Consider the following 21804-nt stretch of genomic DNA (forward strand, 5'->3'; position numbering starts at 1 on the left):
ACTTTATCTTTTTAAAAGGAACAGATTTTAAGTGAAAATAAAAAAATTCCTTCCAGTAGCACCTTAAAGACCAACTAAGTTAGTTCTTGGTATGAGCTTTCGTGTGCATGCACACTTCTTCAGATACACTGAAACAGAAGTTGCCAGATCCTTCTATATAGTGAGAAGGTGGGGAGGGGTATTACTCAGAAGGGTGGTGGGAATGGGACATTGGCAGATAGCTGAGATGAGCCTGTTGACGACTCTTAACGACTGCAATAGGTCTTACAGGAAAAGGCAAGGGGTGAGAAGGTGAAAAATGGCTTAGTCGTGTATAATGAGATAAGAATCCAATGTCTTTGTTCAGACCAAGTCTCTCCATGGTTTTAAGTTTGGTAATGAGTTGCAATTTTAAGTGACGTTTTGGAAAACCACACTTGGGGGAGAGAGAGTTCAGGGGAGATAACGATAATTCAATAAATGCAAAATTGTTAGACCATAGCAGTCTAAAGGGATGTGGGCGATGAGATGTTCAGAAAATAATAATAATAATAATAATAATTATTATTATTATTATTATTATTATTATTATTTATTTATTTATACCCCGCCCATCTGGCTGGAACCAGAAAAGACCCTGATGTTGGGAAAGATGGAGGGCACAAGGAGAAGGGGACAACAGAGGACGAGATGGTGGGACAGTGTTCTCGAAGCTACCAGCATGAGTTTGACCAAACTGCGGGAGGCAGTGGAAGACAGGAGTGCTTGGCGTGCTCTGGTCCAGGGGGTCACGAAGAGTCGGACACAACTAAACAACTAAACAACAACAACATTAATAAAAGCCAGGCAGTTATTTAGATGACTCCTGCTCTTTCTTCCTGCTCGAAAGGCTTCAGCCGGCTGACACTCCATACGCAGATTGAGGATTTAAATTTATACCTGCCCTGTGGAAAACGCACCCTCTAATTTTCAGAGCAGGCGCTGTTTGGCCCATTACCGTGCCAGGATTCGGCAGCAAAAAAAGCAGGCTCATTAAGATGTGGCTGTTTCCCTCTCCGAAAACATTGCAAAGCGTCTTCCTTGCTTTTGTACTGAACCTCCCTCCCTAATTAGGCTGCGTCGCAGAAGCCGGCTATTTTCAGTGTCGCCTTTTGACACTCGCGAGCCCTGTCAACAAACACAAATAGATGGCTGGCTTTGGGCTTCTTGTTGTTGTTGTTTTTAATAAATAGAATCGTAGAATGGCAGAGTTGGAAAGGACCCAAAATGTTCATCTAGTGTAACCTCCTGAATTGCAGGAATCTCAGCTAAAGAATCTCCAGTGGATAGACAGCCAACCTCTGTTTAATAACCTCTAGTAGTGATATATGGAAGTGAGAGTTGGACCATAAAAAAGGCTGATCACCAAAGAATGGATGCTTTTGAATTTTGGTGCTGGAGGAGACTCTTGAGAGTCCCATGAACTGCAAGAAGATCAAGCCTCTCCATTCTTAAGGAAAACAGCCCTGAGTGCTCACTGGAAGGACAGATCCTGAAGCTGAGGCTCCAAGACTTTGGCCACCTCATGAGAAGAGAAGACTCCCTGGAAAAGACCCTGATGCTGGGAAAGATGGAGGGCACAAGGAGAAGGGGACGGCAGAGGACGAGATGGTGGGACAGTGTTCTCGAAGCTACAAACATGAGTCTGACCAAACTGCAGGAGGCAGTGGAAGACAGGAGTGCCTGGCGTGCTCTGGTCCAGGGGGTCACAAAGAGTTGGACATGACTAAATGACTAAAAAACAACAACACGTTTGGCCATGGTGAGAGCTGGTCCAGATGGGATATTGGCCTCATCCAGCAAGCTCTTCTTGTGTTCTTGTGACATCTGGTCCAGAGTTTGCAGCACCAGGAGTAGCTTCCATGTTCTCAGTCCTATGCAGATTCACAGGACCTTTGGAGTGGCAGTTTTCTATTACAGTGGTATGGTACCTTGGTTCTCAAACTTAATCCATTCCGCAAGTCCAAAGCGTTCCAAAACCAAGGTGCGCTTGCCCATAGAAAGTAATGCAAAATGGATTAATCTTTCCAGACTTCTAAAAACAACCCCTAAAACAGCAATTTAACATGGATTTTACTATCTAATGAGACCATTGAGCCATAAAATGAAAGCAATAATCAGTGTACTATAAAATAAATAAGGCAGTATTGTAGGTGATAAAAATCAAAATTACAGTGGTGCCCCACAAGACGAATGCCTCGCAGGACAGAAAACTCACTAGACGAAAGAGTTTTCCGTTTTGGAGGTGCTTCGCAAAACGAATTTCCTATGGGCTTGCTTCGCAAGACGACAATGTCTTGCGAATTCCTGCTGGTTTTTTTTTCCTCCCCCCCCCTTTTTCTAACCCGCTAAGCCGCTTATCAGCTGATCCGATCAGCAGATAAGCCGCTAATAGCACTAATCCGCTAATCCGTCAATGGGCTTGCTTCGCAAGACGAAAAAACCGCTAGACGAAGAGAATCACAGAACGGATTCTTTTCGTCTTGCGAGGCACCACTGTAAATATTTTTCTTACCTGCACTGATGAAAGTCATTGTTTGGATGCAGGGCTTTTATCCATTTCTGCTGTCACACAGTCAATCAATCAGTAGCTGAACTGGGTTCCACATAGTCACAAAAACAAATTAACTGAAAAAGCCTCAAAAACAAAAACGCAAAATAAATAGCAAAAAGAAAAGTGCCAAACTTAATCTGTTCTGGAAGTCCGTTTGGCTTCCAAAATGTTCAAAAACCAAGGCGCAGCTTCTGATTGGTGCAGGCGCCCCAGAAACAATAGCCGACAACTGCATCGGATGTTCAGCTTCCGAAAAACATTTGAAAACCAGAACACTTACTTCCGGGTTTTCGGTGTTTGGGAACCAAGGCGTTTGAGAACCAAGGTACCACTGTATATGTGGACCCTGCCAATGACCCCCTCACCTAGAACAACCCTGGGCCAAGTAATTATTTCAACTTGTAAAAGCAAGAGAAGAGCTGCAGCCTTTAGTTGCTTGTCTATTAAAGCAATTAATCAATGAAAGGGGATTTGTTCCTGTTGTGTTCTCACCCTGGGCCAGCAGGGGGATACTGTAGATAGTTATGCAAATGAAGGATCGAAAGTGACGTTCAGTCATTGGATAGTTTTCACTCAGTGTTTCAGCTCAGTTCAGTTCAGAGGATGGCCGAGTCTGGCTGTGGTCTGATGTCCATCGATCCCATCCTCGTCACCAGTGTTAAGTTGTGGGCGAACATATCAGACGACACAGCGATTCTTCAACAGCTCTTGTTTATTCAGAGGCCAGAATAGAACTGAACTGAAGAGCTCAGTCAGCCTGCTTATATAGAGCTCCAGAACAACGTAACTGTTGCAACTTTCTAAAACTATCCAATCACTGAACGCCACTTTCGATCCTTCATTTGCATGACTATCTACAGTATCCCCCTGCTGGCCCAGGGTGAGAACTTCAGTACACAACAGTTCCTTGTGAAACTGTTAGCCAGGAGGGCAACTTGAATCAAAGGGGTTGAGAGGGATGGAGATTCCTCTCTCTATGTTTAGCACAGCTGGTTGCGTGGCAAGTTCCCGCCCCCCACCAGGATATATAAAGACACGAGACACCATAATATAAAGTTAATTGGGCGAATTAGGCCACAACTTTATTGAATTCAGGAATGAGAGGCATTGGCTTAGGCATTGGTCCTATCGACTATCCGGCTCCAGCCCATTTGCTGGAGACATGGGGAAGGGTTAACACTATATCGGGGGAGTCTCCCGCTGAGGCACGTCGACTAGGAGCTCCCCCGGGTCACCGCTCTGGGGCGTGCCTTTGGCCCTCACCTCCATAGGCTTCGGACAGGGCCACGCCCCCCCGGAGTCCTTTAACGGACCACCCTTCGCTCACTGGGGGGAGGTGATGGCATTCCTCCCCCCCCCACACATCCTCTTAACCCCTTCTTATCAATGCCTAATACCAATGCCGAGAAGTTGTGACGAGTTGCTACGAGGTAGGCGAAAAACCCAAAGGCTAGAAATTGCCAGTTGGGAAAAATTCCTACCATGCCCCTTGCGGTGACAGACCGAAGTCCATAGCAAAGTCAAAGACCTACCTAAAGCCCAACTAAAGGGAGGGAGGGTGGGGAAACTAGCCGGTGAGGGCTAGCCGGCGAAAAGAGGGCGAGCCCCCTCAGCACCGGCCCTAAATAGGACAGGCCATGCCCCCCCCAGCCAGCTGATTGGCTGGCTGGGGGGGGCAGGCCCGGCCGGGATTCCCCTGCTCTCGCGGGGGCTGCAACCAGCCCCCGCTCACGTGGGGTGGGCGTGAAGCCCGCAACCCCACCTCCTGGGCAAGCCGGAAGTGGCTTTGTACCGATGGAAGATGTTGCCCCCAAAACTCTGAAGGGCACCTGCTTGGCAGGGGGTTGGACTCGATGGCCCTTGTGGTCTCTTCCAACTCTATGATTCTATGATTCTATGGTGAAGATTGTTCTAATTGGGGCCTTTGATCAGGGAGTCACAGGGGCCATGAAATTCCCATTCTACATTTCTTAGAATTTGATTTTTTACAGTGGCAGCACCTACACTTTGGAACTCCCTGCCTAGTGATGTCGGGCAGGAGCCGTCACTGTTCTCTCTTCAGTGCCTGCTATAAACATTTTTGTTTTGGCAAGCCTATCCAGATTTTTAGAAAGTCGATGCGAGTTTTTATCCGCTTTTAATCTACTCTTATTCCTAACCTCCGGAAAGTCTTAAATCATAGCTATTACTTTGTTGCTTGATTATTTTACTGCTTTAGCCTTTTTGAAAACTGTTTGAGGGTTGTTCTTGTTTTTTACAATCAAGTGGTGTATAAATTTTATGAAATAAATCCCAAACCGGAATTAAGATTGCCAGAAGAAATATCAACAACCTCAGATATGCAGATGACACAACCTTGATGGCAGAAAGTGAGGAGGAATTAAAGAACCTCTTAATGAGGGTGAAAGAGGAGAGCGCAAAATATGGTCTGAAGCTCAACATCAAAGAAACTAAGATCATGGCCACCAGTCCCATCACCTCCTGGCAAATAGAAGGGGAAGAAATGGAGGCAGTGAGAGATTTTACTTTCTTGGGCTCCATGATCACTGCAGATGGTGACAGCAGTCACGAAATTAAAAGAAGCCTGCTCCTTGGGAGAAAAGCAGTGACAAACCTAGACAGCATCTTAAAAAGCAGAGACATCACCTTGCCAACAAAGGTCTGTATAGTTAAAGCCATGATTTTCCCAGTAGTGATGTATGGAAGTGAGAGCTGGACCATAAAGAAGGCTGATCGCCAAAGAATTGATACTTTTGAATTCTGATGCTGGAGGAGACTCTTGAGAGTCCCATGGACTGCAAGAAGATCCAACCTCTCCATCCTGAAGGAAATCAGCCCTGAGTGTTCACTGGAAGGACAGATCCTGAAGCTGAGGCTCCAAGACTTTGGCCACCTCATGAGAAGAGAAGACTCCCTGGAAAAGACCCTGATGTTGGGAAAGATGGAGGGCACAAGGAGAAGAGGACGACAGAGGACGAGATGGTGGGACAGTGTTCTCGAAGCTACCAGCATGAGTTTGACCAAACTGCGGGAGGCAGTGGAAGACAGGAGTGCCTGGCGTGCTCTGGTCCAGGGGGTCACAAAGAGGCGGACACGACTAAACGACTCAAGAACAAGTAAATAGTATACAATTTAGTTTATTCAGCTGTCAGTGATCCAATGCTTTCTCCCAGTGCACAGGAATGTGGATCCATGTCATATTGTAGAGAATGTCATATTGTAGAATCATAGAATTGTAGAAGAGGAGGAAGAAGAAGAAGAAGAGGAGGAGGAGGAGGAGGAGGAGGAGGCGGAGGAGTTTGGATTTGATATCCTGCTTTATCACTACCCAAAGGAGTCTCAAATTGGCTAATGTTCTCCTTTCCCTTCCTGCCCCACAACAAACACTCTGTGAGGTGAGTGGGGCTGAGAGACTTCAAAGAAGTGTGACTGGCCCAAGGTCACCCAGCAGCTGCATGTGGAGGAGCGGAGACGCGAACCCTGTTCCCCAGATTACGAGACTACCGCTCTTAACCACTACACCACGCTGGCTCCAACTATGGAGGTCGAAAACAGTCACTGAGGGTGTCCATGGGCCTAACCCTGCAAGTTCTTCTCAAGTTCTTATGTAACAGGATGCTGAGCTTGAGATCTGCCGTGGCCCTGATCCAGCAGGCTCTCATGTCCTTCTCTCTCCCTCTGTGCTGCCAGAAACCTCCAGAAGCCGCAAGGCAAAGGCAGTGGTAAGCGGCACAGTTAAATTTGCCAGCTCCTCAAGAGCTCCCTGGGATTATCTGCGCATCTGAGTGAACGCAGCGGCACTCTCCTAGCGCAGGGATCCTGACAAGGCTGTCCGCTGCCAAATGGCACCATGTCGAACATCGCTTGCCGGATCTCTCACGGAGCTCTTTGCAAGGCAGCCCTCGAGGAGAGGGAATTAATCATCCCAGCCATGTTCAGCATCCCTGCGTGCCATCATTTCTCTCCCTGACAGCCGCGTCTCTTAGCGGTGGCCAAAAACATCCCAGTGATCCTTATTTAGAAATTCAGCAGTGAGCATTGGGTTGGAAAGCAGCGAGCTTAAAGGCTTCTGAACTGTGCAACAAAAGCAAACTCTCTTTTGTGTCGGTTGCTTTGCAAATACAAGGTGACATTCTTCTCTCTCTGCAAAAGCAGAACAATTGCAGCCCTCACTCTCCCTTCTGCCCTGCCTCCAAATTAAGGTGCTATCTCTGCCAGCAATGTTTTCGGGTGCTACAGATGCTTAGCGAATGTCTCACACCCCCATGACGACCTTAGATGGACCCACACTTCTGTGCTATCAGAGGCAGCATCAAATATCTCTAGGCTGCATCAACAGTACGGCAGTCACACAAAGCGACATAAAACTACCGCTCTATTCTGCCTTGGTCAGACCCCACCTGGAGTCCTGTGTCCACCACAGTTTAAGGAGGATATTGGCAAGGTGTGCAGAGGAGGGCAGCTAGGGTGACCAGGGGTCTATAAACCAAGCCTGATGAGGAACAGTTGAAGGAGCTGGGGGTGTTGAGCCTGGGAAAGAGGAGACAGAGAGAAGATAATGAGAGCCATCTTCAAATATCTGCCCCGTGGAAGAGGGGACAAGCTTGTTTTCTCCTGCTCTGAAGAGTAGGATCCAAAACAATGGCTTCAAGTTACAATAAAGGTAAAGGGACCCCTGACCATTAGGTCCAGTCATGGCCAATTCTGCAGTTGCGGCGCTCATCTCGCTTTATTGGCCAAGGGAGCCGGCGTACAGCTCCTGGGTCATGTGGCCAGCAGGACTAAGCCGCTTCTGGCGAACCAGAGCAGCAGCACACAGAAACGCTATTTCCCTTCCTGTTAGAAGGTACCTATTTATCTACTTGTACTTTGATGTTCTTTCGAACTGCTAGGTTGGCAGGAGCAGGGACCGAGCAACAGGAACTCACACCGTCATGGGGATTCGAACCGCCAAACTTCTGATTGCCAAGTCCTAGGCTCAGTGGTTTAACCCACAGCGCCACCTGCATCCCTAAGTTACAATAAAAGTGATCCCAAATAACACCAGGAAGAACTTTCTGATGGCAAGAGCTGTTCAACAGTGGAACGAACTCCCTCTGGACTTTTTTTGGTGGACTCTCCTTCCTTGGAAGTATTTAAGCCAGGGGTCAGCAAACATTTTCAGCAGGGAGCCGGTCCACTGTCCCTCAGCCCTTGTGGGGGGCCAGACTATATTTTGATGAAAAAATGAGCGAATTCCTATGCCCCACAAATAACCCAGAGATGTATTTTAAATAAAAGGACACATTCTACTCATGTAAAAACACACTGATTCCCGGACCGTCCACAGGTCGGATCGAGAAGACGATTGGGCCAGATCTGGCCCCCGGGCCTTAGTTTGCCTACCCCTGGCCTAAAGCAGGGGTCAGCAAACTTTTTCAGCAGGGGGCCGGTCCACTGTCCCTCAGACCATGTGGTGGGCCAGACTATATTTTGAAGGGAAAAAATGAACAAATTCCTATGCCCCACAAATAACCCAGAGATGCATTTTAAATAAAAGGACACATTCTTTGTTGTTTAGTCATTTAGTCATGTCCGACCCTTCATGACCCCCTGGACCAGAGCACGCCAGGCACTCCTGTCTTCCACTGCCTCCCGCAGTTTGGTCAAACTCATGCTGGTAGCTTCGAGAACACTGTCCCACCATCTCATCCTCAGTCGTCCCCTTCTCCTTGTGCCCTCCATCTTTCCCAGCATCAGGGTCTTTTCCAGGGAGTCTTCTCTTCTCATGAGTTGTCCAAAGTCTTGGAGCCTCTGCTTCAGGATCTGTCCTTCCAGTGAACACTCAGGGCAGATTTCCTTCAGAATGGATCGGTTGGATCTTCTTGCAGTCCATGGGACTCTCAAGAGTCTCCTCCAGCACCATTCTACTCATGTAAAAACACCAGGCAGGCCCCACAAATAACCCAGAGATGCATTTTAAATAAAAGGACACATTCTACTCATGTAAAAATAGGCTGATTCCTGGACCGTCCAAGGGCCGGATTAAGAAGGTGATTGGGCTGGATCCGGCCCCCGGGCCTTAGGTTGCCTACCCCTGATTTCAGCAGAGGTTGGACGGCCATCTCTCATGGCTGCTTTAGCTGAGATTCCTGCAGTGCAGAGGGTGGGACTAGATGACCCTTGGAGTCTCTTCCTATTCTAAATTCTGTGGCCCAGCTAGTCCAGTATCCTGTTCTCACAGTGGCCACCCAGATGCCTCAATGGGAAACTGGCAAGCAGGACTCAAACACAAGAGCAACTCTCTTCTTGAATTGTGGTGCCCAGAACTGTGTCCAGTTCTGGGCACCACAGTTCAAGAAGGACACTGACAAACTGGAACGTGTCCAGAGGAGGGCAACCAGAATGGTCAAAGGCCTGGAAACGATGCCTTATGAGGAACGGCTAAGGGAGCTGGGCATGTTTAGCCTGGAGAAGAGGAGGTTAAGGGGTGATACGATAGCCATGTTCAAATCTATAAAAGGATGTCACATAGAGGAGGGAGAAAGGTTGTTTTCTGCTGCTCCAGAGAAGCGGACACGGAGCAATGGGTACAAACTACAAGAAAGAAGATTCCACCTAAACCTTAGGAAGAACTTCCTGACAGTAAGAGCTGTTCGACAGTGGAATTTGCTGCCAAGGAGTGTGGTGGAGTCTCCTACTTTGGAGGTCTTTAAGCAGAGGCTTGACAACCATCTGTCAGGAGTGCTCTGATGGTGTTTCCTGCTTGGCAGGGGGTTGGACTCGATGGCCCTTGTGGTCTCTTCCAACTCTAGGATTCTATGATTCTATGATTCTCACCTCCTGAGGTTTCCAGCAATTGTGGTTCAGAAGATTCGCTGCCTCTGTGAATCTGTCTAATCCTCTTTTCTTCTAACATTCTTGGTTCTTAAGTGCCATCAAGACATAGCAATGGTGTTTCTGGGGTGCTGTGTGTGTGTTTGTGTGGTGGGGCAGCTTTAAATTGTCCCTTTGCACCAGCTATCCTAAATATCCTAAATATCACCCCAGCCCTGTGATATTTTCAGAGGGGTGGGATCGCATTTCCCAGTTGCGAGGAGTCCGCTTCAACAAACGCCGATTGCCTCCTCCTGCGTCCTCCTATGCAAATAGCGTTAATTAAATGTGCAAAAAGATGTAAACATGCTCGCTGTAATCCAAATTGACAGTGTGGCTAAATATATTTATTTCCCGGGTTTTAATTAAACCCCGCAGTGCCGGAATCTTTAAACATGACTTGCATGGGCTCTGGTGAAAGAGGCCTGAGTTGTGGATCAGGAGGCGCAATTAGCACTCGCTGCCTTTGTGGCCGTCTCAGCTATTGTCTTGCCTTAAATGCAAAGATATTATTTCGCCGACAAAGGTCCGTATAGTTAAAGCTCTGGTTTTCCCAGTAGTGATGTATGGAAGTGAGAGCTGGACCATAAAGAAGGCTGATCGCCGAAGAATGGATGCTTTTGAATTCTGGTGCTGGTGGAGACTCTTGAGAGTCCCATGGACTGCAAGAAGATCAAACACATCCATTCTTAAGGAAATCAGCCCTGAGTGCTCACTGGAAGGACAGATCCTGAAGCTGAGGCTCCAAGACTTTGGCCACCTCAGGAGAAGAGAAGACTCCCTGGAAAAGACCCTGATGCTGGGAAAGATGGAGGGCACAAGGAGAAGGGGATGACAGAGGACGAGATGGTGGGACAGTGTTCTCGAAGCGACCAGCATGAGTTTGACCAAACTGTGGGAGGCAGTGGAAGACAGGAGTGCCTGGCATGCTCTGGTCCAGGGGGCCACGAAGAGTCATACACGATTAAACAACTAAACAACAACAACAACATTATTATTATTTTTTGGGGGGGAGAGTGTTGCATCCTAGCAGAGATAGATAGATAATACTTTATTCGGCTATAAGCCCACAAGGTAAAACAAATCAATAGATAAAAATCAATAGATAAAATCAATAGCATTTTACAATCTAAAATATCAACTAAAATATTTCAACGCATAATCTCTAGATGTACCGTGTTATGGCCTTGAAGATAAAGATGGTGCATAGAGTTTACTGAATTTTTAATAGTCATGCAGCATTCCATGAAGTCTTTTATATGACAGAACTGAAATCAGGAATCTAGCATCCTAGCAGAGGTTCACCTGCATTTCCTGATGCTGCAGAAAAGTTTCTGGAGACTTTGCTTTCCTTGCCTGGCTTGTCATGTTGAACCAAATCCCTTGCCTAGGATGTCCTTTTTGGGCTAGAACCCCATGGGACTGGGACAGAACAACCACCTACTGCATTGCAAGGGGTCGACTAGAAACTTCAGCTCTGCAAAATTCAGCAGCTAGATTGCTCAGCGGAGTAAGACAGTTTGAGCATATGACACAGATCCTCGTCCAACTGCACTGGCTACTGATTAGTTTCCGGGTCCAAGTCAAAGTGATGGTTTTGACCTATAAAGCCTTAAATGGCTGAGAACCCCAATACCTCAAGGACCACCTCTTGCCATATGAATCTACCCAGAGCCTGAGATCATCTTCTGAGGCCCTCCTTCGCGTACCTCCTCCTTGAGAGGCCTGGAGGGTGGCAACACGAGAGCAGGGCCTTCTCTGCAGTGGCTCCCCGGAATATTCTCCCCAGGGAAGTTCGCCTGGCACCTTCATTGTACACCTTTAGGCGCCAGGCAAAAACGTTCCTTTTTAACCAGGCCTTTATTTGACTAATCAACATCTTATACCCTTGGATTATTTTCATTTTTGATGTTATATATTGTGATTTTTATTGTACCTCTGGGTATAGGGCGGTAAATAAATTCAACAAATATCATAAATAATAATAAGGACCTTTTGGGTCCCTTCCAACTCTACAGTTTTAGGATTCTATTCCAGGGGTCAGCAAACAATGGTCCCCGGGCCGGATCAGGCCCACCTGGGTCCTAAATCCGGCCCACACCATGAAGCTGCAACTAGCCGCAAAGCCAAGACAATGGCGGCAGAAGGAAGAGGCCAAGTGGCAGCGGCTCTGCCAATCAAACGCCACTGAGGTAAACCAGTCGTGGTGTTTGAGTGGCAGAGCTGCCGCCACTTGGTATCTTCCTCCCATCACTGTCACCGACTGTCTGGCCAGAGTGGTGCATGCTCTGGTTATCGCCTGCTAGGACTACTGCAGTGCGCTCTATGTGGGGCTACCTTGGAAGGTGACCCGGAAACTACAACTAATCCAGAATGCGGTAGCAAGACTGGTGACTGGGAGCAGCCGCCAAGACCATATAACACCGGTCCTGAAAGACCTACACTGGCTCCCAGTACGTTTCCGAGCACCATTCAAAGTGCTGGTGTTGCCCTTTAAAGCCCTAAACTGCCTCGGCCCAGTATACCTGAAGGAGCGTCTCCACCCCCATCATTCAGCCCGGACCCTGAGGTCCAGCTCCAAGGGCCTTCTGGCAGTTCCCTCACTGCGAGAAGCCAAGTTACATGGAACCAGGCAGAGGGCCTTCTCAGTGGTGGCGCCTGCCCTGTGGAACGCCCTCCCACCAGATGTCAAGGAAATACAGTGGAAGCAAAGTTCTCAACCCGAGGTGCTATTTCTGGGTTAGCGGAGTCTGCAACCTGAAGCATATGTAACCTGAAGCATATGTAACCCGAGGTACCACTGTAAACAACTACCTGACTTTTAGAAGATATCTGAATGCAGCCCTGTTTGGGGAAGTTTTTTATGTTTGATGTTTTATTGTGCTTTTAATATTCTGTTGGGAGCCGCCCAGAGTGGCTGGGGAAACCCAGCCAGATGGACGGGGTATTATTATTATTATTATTATTATTATTATTATTATTATTACCTGCAATGATCAGTTTTGAGAAATCTGCATTTAAATCTGCATTCTGAAAGCTTTTTTTAAAAAAAAATATTTTTCTGACACTTTTCTAGGTATATTTTCCTCTGAAAAGTACACCTTTCAGAGCTTATTTTGATATGCTTAAACATCCGAGGAGTGCATTGCAACTTAAAGAGAATCCACGAGGAGGTCAGTTTGTAGCAGGGCAGGCAAATGCCAGGTCCCAGCTCAGAAGATGGGCAAATGAATGGAAAGGTTTGCTTAGCAGACCTGCCCCATCCCCAAATTGCCTTCCGGGGCTGCTCTGTGCACCGAGGAGAAAGTAATGAAGTGAGAGTTCGTTAAGAAGAAGGCACAGGCTCTTTCTTATTTGTGCAGTCACAAATAAGCTTCAAGTTAATTAAAAGTGTTGGATTTTTGAAGGAAGTTGGGTTTTGCACATGAGAGCTTGGGTTGGGAGGCAGCAAGTGAAAAGAAGGCTTTGCAACCAATGCAAACATTGCATAATGTCTGGGATTCAATAATAATAATATTATAATAATTTATTATTTGTACCCCGCCCATCTGGCTGGGTTTCCCCACCACTCTGGGTGGCTTCCAACAAAGATTAAAAATACATTAAAATGTCACACATTAAAAACTTCCCTGAACAGGGCTGCCTTCAGATGTCTTCTCAATGTCAGGTGCCGTATTTTTCGCCCTATAGGACGCACTTTCCCCCCTCCAAAAACGAAGGGGAAATGTGTGTGCGTCCTATGGGGCGAATGCAGGCTTTCGCTGAAGCCTGGAGAGCGAGAGGGGTCGGTGCGCACCGACTCCTCTCGCTCTCCAGGCTTCAGGAAGCTATCCGCTAGCCGTGGGAGGCGCAGCTCTCCCACGGCTAGCGGAGAGCTTGCCAGCACCCAGAACCTTGGGGCTCGCAGAGCTCAGCACGCCCCAAGCTTCGGGCTTCACGCAGCTCTACGCTAGCTCTACGTGGGATAGCAGCCTGTTCTGGGGGCTGGGGTCGGGGAAGCTTGGGCTTCCCCCACCCCAGCCCCGCACCTGGGGGGGGGAATAATTTTTTTTCTTTATTCCCCCCCCCCAAAAAAACTAGGTGCGTCCTATGGGCCGGTGCGAAAAATACGATAATTGTTTATTTTCTTGACATCTGATTTGATATCCCGCCTTATCACTACCCTAAGGAGTCTCAAAGCGGCTCACATTCTCCTTTCCCTTCCTCCCCCACAACAAACACTCTGTGAGGTGAGTGGGGCTGAGAGACTTAAGAGAGAAGTGTGACTGGCCCAAGGTCAGCCAGCAGCTGCAGGTGGAGGAGTGGGGAAGCAAACCCGGTTCACCAGATTACGAGTCTATCGCTCTTAACCGCTACTCCACGCTGGGCAGGTCACACCCTCATCTCGCTGGTAGGCTTACCTTCAGCTGGGGCCAGGTGGAGACCTGATCTGAGGTGAGTTTCTCCTGTCTATAATCCTTTCCTTGAGGGCAGTCACTGCAGAAAGCATCATAGATTCTGAAAGCGAAGGAAAAGGGCAGGCTGTTGGCTGGGCTGGGCTTGCACCATCAAGGCTCCTTAAGAAAATACAGTGGTACCTTGGTTCTCAAACAACTTGGAACCCAAGTTTGTGTTCCAGTTTGTGAGCTTTTTTCAGAAGCTGAATGTTCTCCATTTTTAGTGTTGCACTTCCAGTTTGAGTGCTACACTTCTGCTTTGATTGTTATTTGATATTTATTTTGCGTTTTTGTCTTTGCAGCTCTTTTTGTGACTGTGTGGAACCCAGTTCTGCTACTGATTGATTGATTGGTTGATGGTGTGACTGCAGTACATCGTTTATTGCTTTCATTTTGTGGATCAATGGTCTCGTTAGATTGTAAAATTCATGTTGCATTGCTGTTTGAGGGGTTGTTTTTAAATGGAAAGGATTAATCCATTGTGCCTTACTTTCTATGGGAAAGCACACCTTGGTTTTGGAACGCTTTGGTTTTGGAACGGACTTCCGGAACAGATTAAGTTTGAGAACCAAGGTACCACTGTACCATAATAGCTTAAGAAGGGTCTGTTGGATCAGGCCAGTCGCCCATCTAAAATATCATCCTGTTCCCACAGTGGCCCAACCGGATGCCTCTCGGAAGCCCACTTTTTAGGAGGACTCAAATAACACTTGTAATGTAACAAGGACTTTGGATATAATGGACAATCAAATAATTGGAGTGGCTTAAAATATGCAATAAAAAAGGACAAGTCCGGAACCCATGGAGCGGTGGAGGGAAGTCAAAAGATTCAAGAGAATCTTATGTGTCTGTTTTTATTTGTGATTTGGAATGTAAACATTAATTTGTAAAACCAAATAAAAATTAGTATTTTTAAAAAAGCTCTGCAAGAGGGATAAGGGTCGCGGGTGGCGCTGTGGGTTAAACCACTGAGCCTAGTACTTGCCGATCAGAAGGTCGGCGGTTCGAATCCCCGCGACGGGGTGAGCTCCCATTGTTCGGTCCCTGCTCCTGCCAACCTAGCAGTTCGAAAGCACGTCAAAGTGCAAGTAGATAAATAGGTACCGCTCCGGCGGGAAGGTAAACGGCATTTCCGTGCGCTGCTCTGGTTCGCCAGAAGCGGCTTAGTCATGCTGGCTACATGACCCGGAAGCTGTACGCCGGCTCCCTCGGCCAGTAAAGCGAGATGAGCGCCGCAACCCCAGAATCGTTTGCGACTGGACTTAACGGTCAGGGGTCCTTTACCTTTTTAACAACTCTCAGTACCCTTAACAAACTATAATTCTCGGGATTCTTTGGGGAAAGTCATCACTGTTTAAATGTATGGGGTGAATTCAAGATGCCTGTACATAAATAGCAGGACCGGAGAGCAGCTAGGAGCCAAAACAGAGATGCACTTACCGTAGGATCTCCCCCTTGGTAAGAAATGTCAGCACCTGCGGGAGAGATTATGCAACAACGTGAACCATATATTGGACTTTTTATTAGGAATTGTACAGTAGGTGCAGAGATACTGAAGGAGCAGAAAATACACTGTTCATGTTTTTACATGAGCACCCAACTCATGTTATAAAATACACATCGCAAGAACATAAGAAGGTAAAAAGAGAATTCTGTTCTCACAATGGCCAGCCGCATCTCTCAATGGGAAACCCAAAAGCAGGATTTGACCATAAGAGCACCCTCCTCTTCAGTGATTTCTAGCTACAGGTACAGTGGTACCTCAGGTTACATACGCTTCAGGTTACAGACTCCACTAAGCCAGAAATAGTGCTTCAGGTTAAGAACTTGGCTTCAGGATGAGAACAGAAATCGTGCTCTGGCAGTGCAGCAGCAGCGGGAGGCCCCATTAGCTAAAGTGGTGCTTCAGGTTAAGAACAGTTTCAGGTTAAGTACGGACCTCCAGAACAAATTAAGTACTTAACCTGAGGTACCACTGTATTTAGAAGCAGCTTCCTCCTCCTCCTCTTTTTCTTCTTCTTCTTTGGCAATCACTTGTAGCCCAGTAAGATTGTCTTTCATAATAGTAATAATAATAATAATAATAATAATAATAATAATAATAATAATAATAAAATTATTTATATCCCGCCCTCCCCAGCCAAAGCCGGGCTCAGAGCGGCTAACAACAATAAAAGTGACACAGCACTCTAAAATCAATTCATTCTAAAATCAATTCAAAATCAAATTAATGGCAACCATTGGGCTGGAGTTCTGTGAGGATTTCAGAAGGAGGGGGGTCAGACTGCGCCTTGGCCAAAGGCCTGGCGGAACAGCTCCGTCTTGCAGGCCCTGCGGAAAGATGTCAAGTCCCGCAGGGCCCTAGTCTCTTGGGACAGAGCGTTCCACCAGATCGGGGCCACAGCCGAAAAAGCCCTGTCTCTGGTTGAGGCCAGCCTAACCTCCCTGTGGCCCGGGACCTCCAAGATGTTTTTGTTTGAAGAACGTAAGGTCCTCCGTGGGACATACCAGGAGAGGCGGTCCCGTAGGTATATGAGGGTCCTGGGCCGGTTTTAACAATGAGAGTTGTGTACAGCTATTAACCAAATGAAAAACAACCAAGCCAGCGGACCTGATGGGATACCTGCCAAAGTCTTCAGAGTGGGTGAGATTTCAAAGCATTGCTGCCTTCAGCTGTGGATCCAGGGCTTAGACGTTCTGGCTAGTAGTCATCTCCATCCCCATCGCTCAGCCCAGACACTGAGGTCCAGCTCTGAGGGCTTTCTGGCAGTTCCCTCATTGCGAGAAGTGAGATTACAGGGAACCAGGCAAAGGGCCTTCTTGGTGGTGGCGCCCGCTCTGTGGAACGCCCTCCCACCAGATGTCAAGGAAATAAACAACTATCTGACTTTTAGAAGACATCTGAAGTTATAGGGAAGTTTTTAATGTTTGTCGGTTAATGTGTTTTTAATAATTGTTGGGAGCTGCCCAGGGTGGCTGGGGAAACCCAGCTAGATGGGAGTGGTAGAAATATTATTACAGTGGTACCTCGGGTTAAGTACTTAATTCGTTCCGGAGGTCCGTTCTTAACCTGAAACTGTTCTTAACCTGACGCACCACTTTAGCTAATGGGGCCTCCTGCTGCCGCCGCGCACGATTTCTGTTCTCATCCTGAAGCAAAGTTCTTAACCCGAGGTACTATTTCTGGGTTAGCAAAGTCTGTAAACTTAAGCATATGTAACCTGAAGCGTCTGTAACCCAAGGTACCACTGTAGTATCATTAGCATTAGTATTAGTATTATTACCATCTAGGGTGGTGGTCATCCCTGCCTCCAGTGGCAGCGAGTTCCATCATTTAACTCTGCATGCCATGAATAAGTCCTTCCTTTTACAGTCGTACCTTGGAAGTCAAACAGAATCCATTCTGGAAGTCCGCTCACTTCCAAAACATTTGGAAACCAAAGCACGGCTTCTGACTGGCTGCAGGAAGCTCCTGCAGCCAATCAGAAGCCCCGTTGGGCGTTCGGGTTCCAAAGAACGTTCGCAAACCGGAACAGACACTTCCGGGTGTGCAGCGTTCAGGAACCAAGGTACGACTGTATCTGTCCTGAATCTTTCAACATTCAGCTTCACTGAGTGTCTACAAGTTCCAAGTGTTATGGGAGAATTTTTTATCTATCCACTCCCTCCATGCCTTGCCTAATTTTATGAACTTCTATCATCGACCATAGCATCCTTCTGGACCGTCTTGAGGGGCTGGGAGCTGGGGGCACTGTCATACAGTGGTTCCGCTCCTTCCTCCTGGGCCGTGTTCAGAAAGTGGTGGTGGGGGATGAGTGTTCAGACCCTTGGGCCCTCACTTGTGGGGTGCCTCAGGGTTCTGTCCTCTCCCCCATGCTTTTCAACATCTACATGCGGCCGCTGGGAGAGATCATCAGGAGGTTTGGGCTGGGTGTTCATCAGTATGCCGATGATACCCAGCTCTACCTCTCTTTTAAATCAGAACCAGTGAGGGCGGTAAAGGTCCTGCGTGAGTGTCTGAAGGCGGTTGGAGGATGGATGGCGGCTAACAGATTGAGGTTGAATCCTGACAAGACAGAAGTACTGTTTTTGGGGGACAGGAGGCGGGCAGGTGTGGGGGATTCCCTGGTCCTGAATGGGGTAACTGTGCCCCTGAAGGACCAGGTGCGCAGCCTGGGAGTCATTTTGGACTCACAGCTGTCCATGGAGGCACAGGTCAAATCTGTATCCAGGGTAGCTGTTTACCAGCTCCATCTGGTACGCAGGATGAGACCCTCCCTGCCCGCAGACTGTCTCGCCAGAGTAGTGCATGCTCTGGTTATCTCCCGCTTGGACTACTGCAATGCGCTCTACGTGGGGCTACCTTTGAAGGTGACTCGGAAACTACAACTAATCCAGAATGCGGCAGCTACACTGGTGATTGGGAGTGGCCACCGGGACCACATAACACCGGTCTTGAAAGACCTACATTGGCTCCCAGTACGTTTCCGAGCACAATTCAAAGTGTTGGTGCTGACCTTTAAAGCACTAAACGACCTCAAAGGCCCAGTATACCTGAAGGAGCGTCTCCACCCCCATCGTTCTACCCGGACACTGAGGTCCAGCGCCGAGGGCCTTCTGGCGGTTCCCTCCTTGCGAGAAGCAAAGCTACAGGGAACCAGGCAGAGGGCCTTCTCGGTAGTGGCGCCCGCCCTGTGGAACGCCCTTCCAGCAGATGTCAAAGCGATAAACAACTACCTGACATTCAGAAGACATCTTAAGGCAGCCCTGTTCAGGGAAGTTTTTAACGTGTGATATTTTACTGTATTTTTGGTTTTTATGGAAGCCGCCCAGAGTGGCTGGGGAGGCCCAGCCAGATGGGCGGGGTATAAATAATAAATTATTATTATTATTATTATTATTATTATTATTATTATTATTATTATTATGTCTCCTTCTTACTCGTCTTTTCTCTAAAGTCTCAAATGCTGCAAGCTTTCTTTATTCGAGAATGATGAATAGCTAGTGTAAAAAAAAATTCCCAATGGTTGCAGAGCTGAGATAAAATGCAATGTTTAAAACTCCAGAATTGAGTCATGGCTTGCAGTGGGATCAACCAAAATGACAATAACTGCATTACCCTGCCGTGGATTTTGGAATTCTTTTAAATTTGGACCAGGATGGCTTACCTTTGCTTTTAATATTTTTAAGGCTGCTATGTCCTGGTGGTTTTTTTTCTGTGTTAAAGAATGAAGAAGGAAATACTAGACAGTGCTTTCTTTCCAACTCTGAGTGATAGCTTTGGTTTATTGGCCAGTACATCAATTCACACTTCCTTGAATATCTCAGAAGGGAGCCTACACTGAAGTTTTCACAGCCTGCAAGCTTAATTACACGCAGGCAATGAATTAACCAATTAAGGCAGCTGACTAATCAGCTGATTAATTGGTGGAAACTGCTTCATTCTCCCCCCCCCCACCCAAGACAAATGTGAGACTAATTTAGGGGCTTTTGTGAGATCAATACTCCCGTACATTTTTCAGGGGAGTTAAAATAAAATCATTGAACTGTGTAGGAACCCATGGGATCATCTAGTCCAACCCACTGCAATGCAGGAATCTCAACTAAAGCACCCACAATACTTTTGAGACCTGTAGATATTGTTTGGAGGGACTTGAAGGGTCTCTATTTCAGAGTGAGCGAAAAGTCAGGTGGCGCAAGGTAGCGCGCACATCTTCCGCGAGGTGTCAAGGAAAGCAAGAAAACATCCATGTTGCTGTTGCCATGGGGATGGCAGTCAGCTTTCCCCATAAATCAGATATTTATGGACCACCACCATAGCTGTCAACCATCCCGTATTTGGTGGGACAGTCCCTTATCCCAGCGCCGTGTCCTGCTGCTGTCCCTTATTGATGACGTCCCTTAAATTTCCCGGGTTTCCAAGGAAGCAGCTCCTCTCCCTCCCTCCCTGCCGGCCAGGGAGGAGGGAGGCTCCAACTGGGTTGCTTGGCTGCATTGCTCACCCAATAAGGAGTCTAAGAACGACTGGGGGGTGGAGCTTGCATGCCTTGTGCCGATCAAATCGGCCGCCTTGCCTGGGGACTCGCCTTTGCTCAGTGCTTCCCAGTGGAGAGGTGACGGTGGTTTTCCTTGCTGCATCCCCTTTGCTGGGTTGCTGCGCTGTGGGAACCACCGCTTGAGGCTTCGTTTGGCTGCTGGCTGGGCTTTCTGCCTTTGGCTCAGAGGGGCTCAGAAGTTGAACATACCTGTGCCCAGAAAATCCCTTATTTTGGCTGCTGATCCCTTATTTCGAGGCTGCTGGTCCCTTATTTTCAAATCTGTAAATTGACAGCTATGACCACCACTCACTCCCATCCGATCACAGTCTCTAACCACTATGCCACACCACTGATGGGAGTGGTGGTCCGAAACGCCTGGAGGGCACCATCTTGGGGAAGGTTGCTCAAAGGCCTGGATGTGACCCACGCTCACAGACAGGACCTATCCTGCCTGTTTCTGCCATCTTCATCCCAGGTCAGTGGGGTTTCCCATCAGCCAGACATAGGGTGCGATCCTTTGCTTTTGGCCAGGATCGTGGCCGGCATAAGCAGTGTGGCATAGCAGTTAGAGCCCTGGGAGACCAGGGTGCAAGCCCCATTCAAACAGGAAGCTCATAGGGCCAGTCGCTGCCTCTTTCGTCCTCACAGGATCGTTGTGAGGATAAACTGGAGAGGAAGGGAGCCATGTATACAAAGATGATAGCGGATCAAATATAACAACGCAAACCACAGGGGTGTTGTTTTGCCAAATATCTGTCTGGGACAAGTGACGATAATAAATAATAATAATAATTTATTTTTATACCCCACCCTTCCCGGTTCAAAAACCGGGCTCAGGGTGGCTAACAACAAATTTAAAACACTTAATTATAAAAGCAGCATAAAATACGGTATAAAAACATGAATAACAATAAAATTCAAAAATCAAGTTAGGGGAAATAAGCATTAGATAATCCCCAGGGCTAGCTGGCTGAATTGGTCCTACTTGGGCCAGCGAGGAGGCCAGGGGAGAATTAGCTGTGGGGTCTCAGAGCGGGTGATCTTCATAAAAGGGGAGGGGGAGGGAAGAGAAAGGAAATAAAAGATCAGGCTGAATTCAAATTAAAAGCCAGGCAGAATAGCTTTGTCTTACAGGCCTTGTGGAAGGAGGTTAAATCCTGCAGGCCCCTGGTCTCCTGGGACAGAGCATTCCACCAGGTCGGAGCCATCACTGAGAAGGCCCTGGCTCTGGTGGAGGATAGTCTGACTTCCTTAGGGCCCGGGACCTCTAAATTATGGTTATTCATGGACCTTAAGGTCCTCTGCAGGGCAGACCAGGAGAGGCGGTCCGTATGGTTAAAGCTATGGTTTTCCCAGTAGTGATGTATGGAAGTGAGAGCTGGACCATCAAGAAGGCTGATCGCCGAAGAATGGATGCTTTTGAATTCTGGTGCTGGAGGAGACTTTTGAGAGTCCCATGGACTGCAAGAAGATCCAACCTCTCCATTCTGAAGGAAATCAGCCCTGAGTGCTCACTGGAAGGACAGATCCTGAAGCTGAGGCTCCAAGACTTTGGCCACCTCATGAGAAGAGAAGACTCCCTGGAAAAGACCCTGATGTTGGGAAAGATGGAGGGCACAAGGAGAAGGGGACGACAGAGGACGAGATGGTTGGACAGTGTTTTTGAAGCTACCAGCATGAGTTTGACCAAACTGCGGGAGGCAGTGGAAGACAGGAGTGCCTGGCGTGCTCTGGTCCAGGGGGTCACGAAGAGGCGGACACGACTAAATGACTCAACAACAACAACAACAAAAATCCTCTGCAGGGCACACCAGGAGAGGCAGTCCCATAAATATGAGGGACCTCTCAACTATGATTACACTGGTCAACAACAAATTTGTTGTCTGCGTTTTTTCAGTTGATT

At 47.7% G+C, this 21804-nt stretch overlaps 1 protein-coding gene across 1 annotated transcript in view; it reads right to left on the minus strand.

Annotated features, from left to right (window-relative positions):
• CIB4 (calcium and integrin binding family member 4) overlaps nt 1-21804 on the minus strand; it is a 38285-nt gene that overhangs the window by 14431 nt on the left and 2050 nt on the right. The window contains exons 2-3 of the mRNA XM_081188866.1: nt 15304-15338; nt 13828-13924 (exon numbers count right to left, since the gene is read on the minus strand). Of these exons, the coding sequence (XP_081044992.1) occupies nt 13828-13924; nt 15304-15338 (132 nt within the window). The remainder of the gene's footprint in view (nt 1-13827; nt 13925-15303; nt 15339-21804) is intronic.

Source organism: Podarcis bocagei (genome assembly GCF_964188305.1).
Source record: "Podarcis bocagei genome assembly, chromosome: 3".
NCBI classification, from domain to species: Eukaryota; Metazoa; Chordata; class Lepidosauria; order Squamata; family Lacertidae; genus Podarcis; species Podarcis bocagei.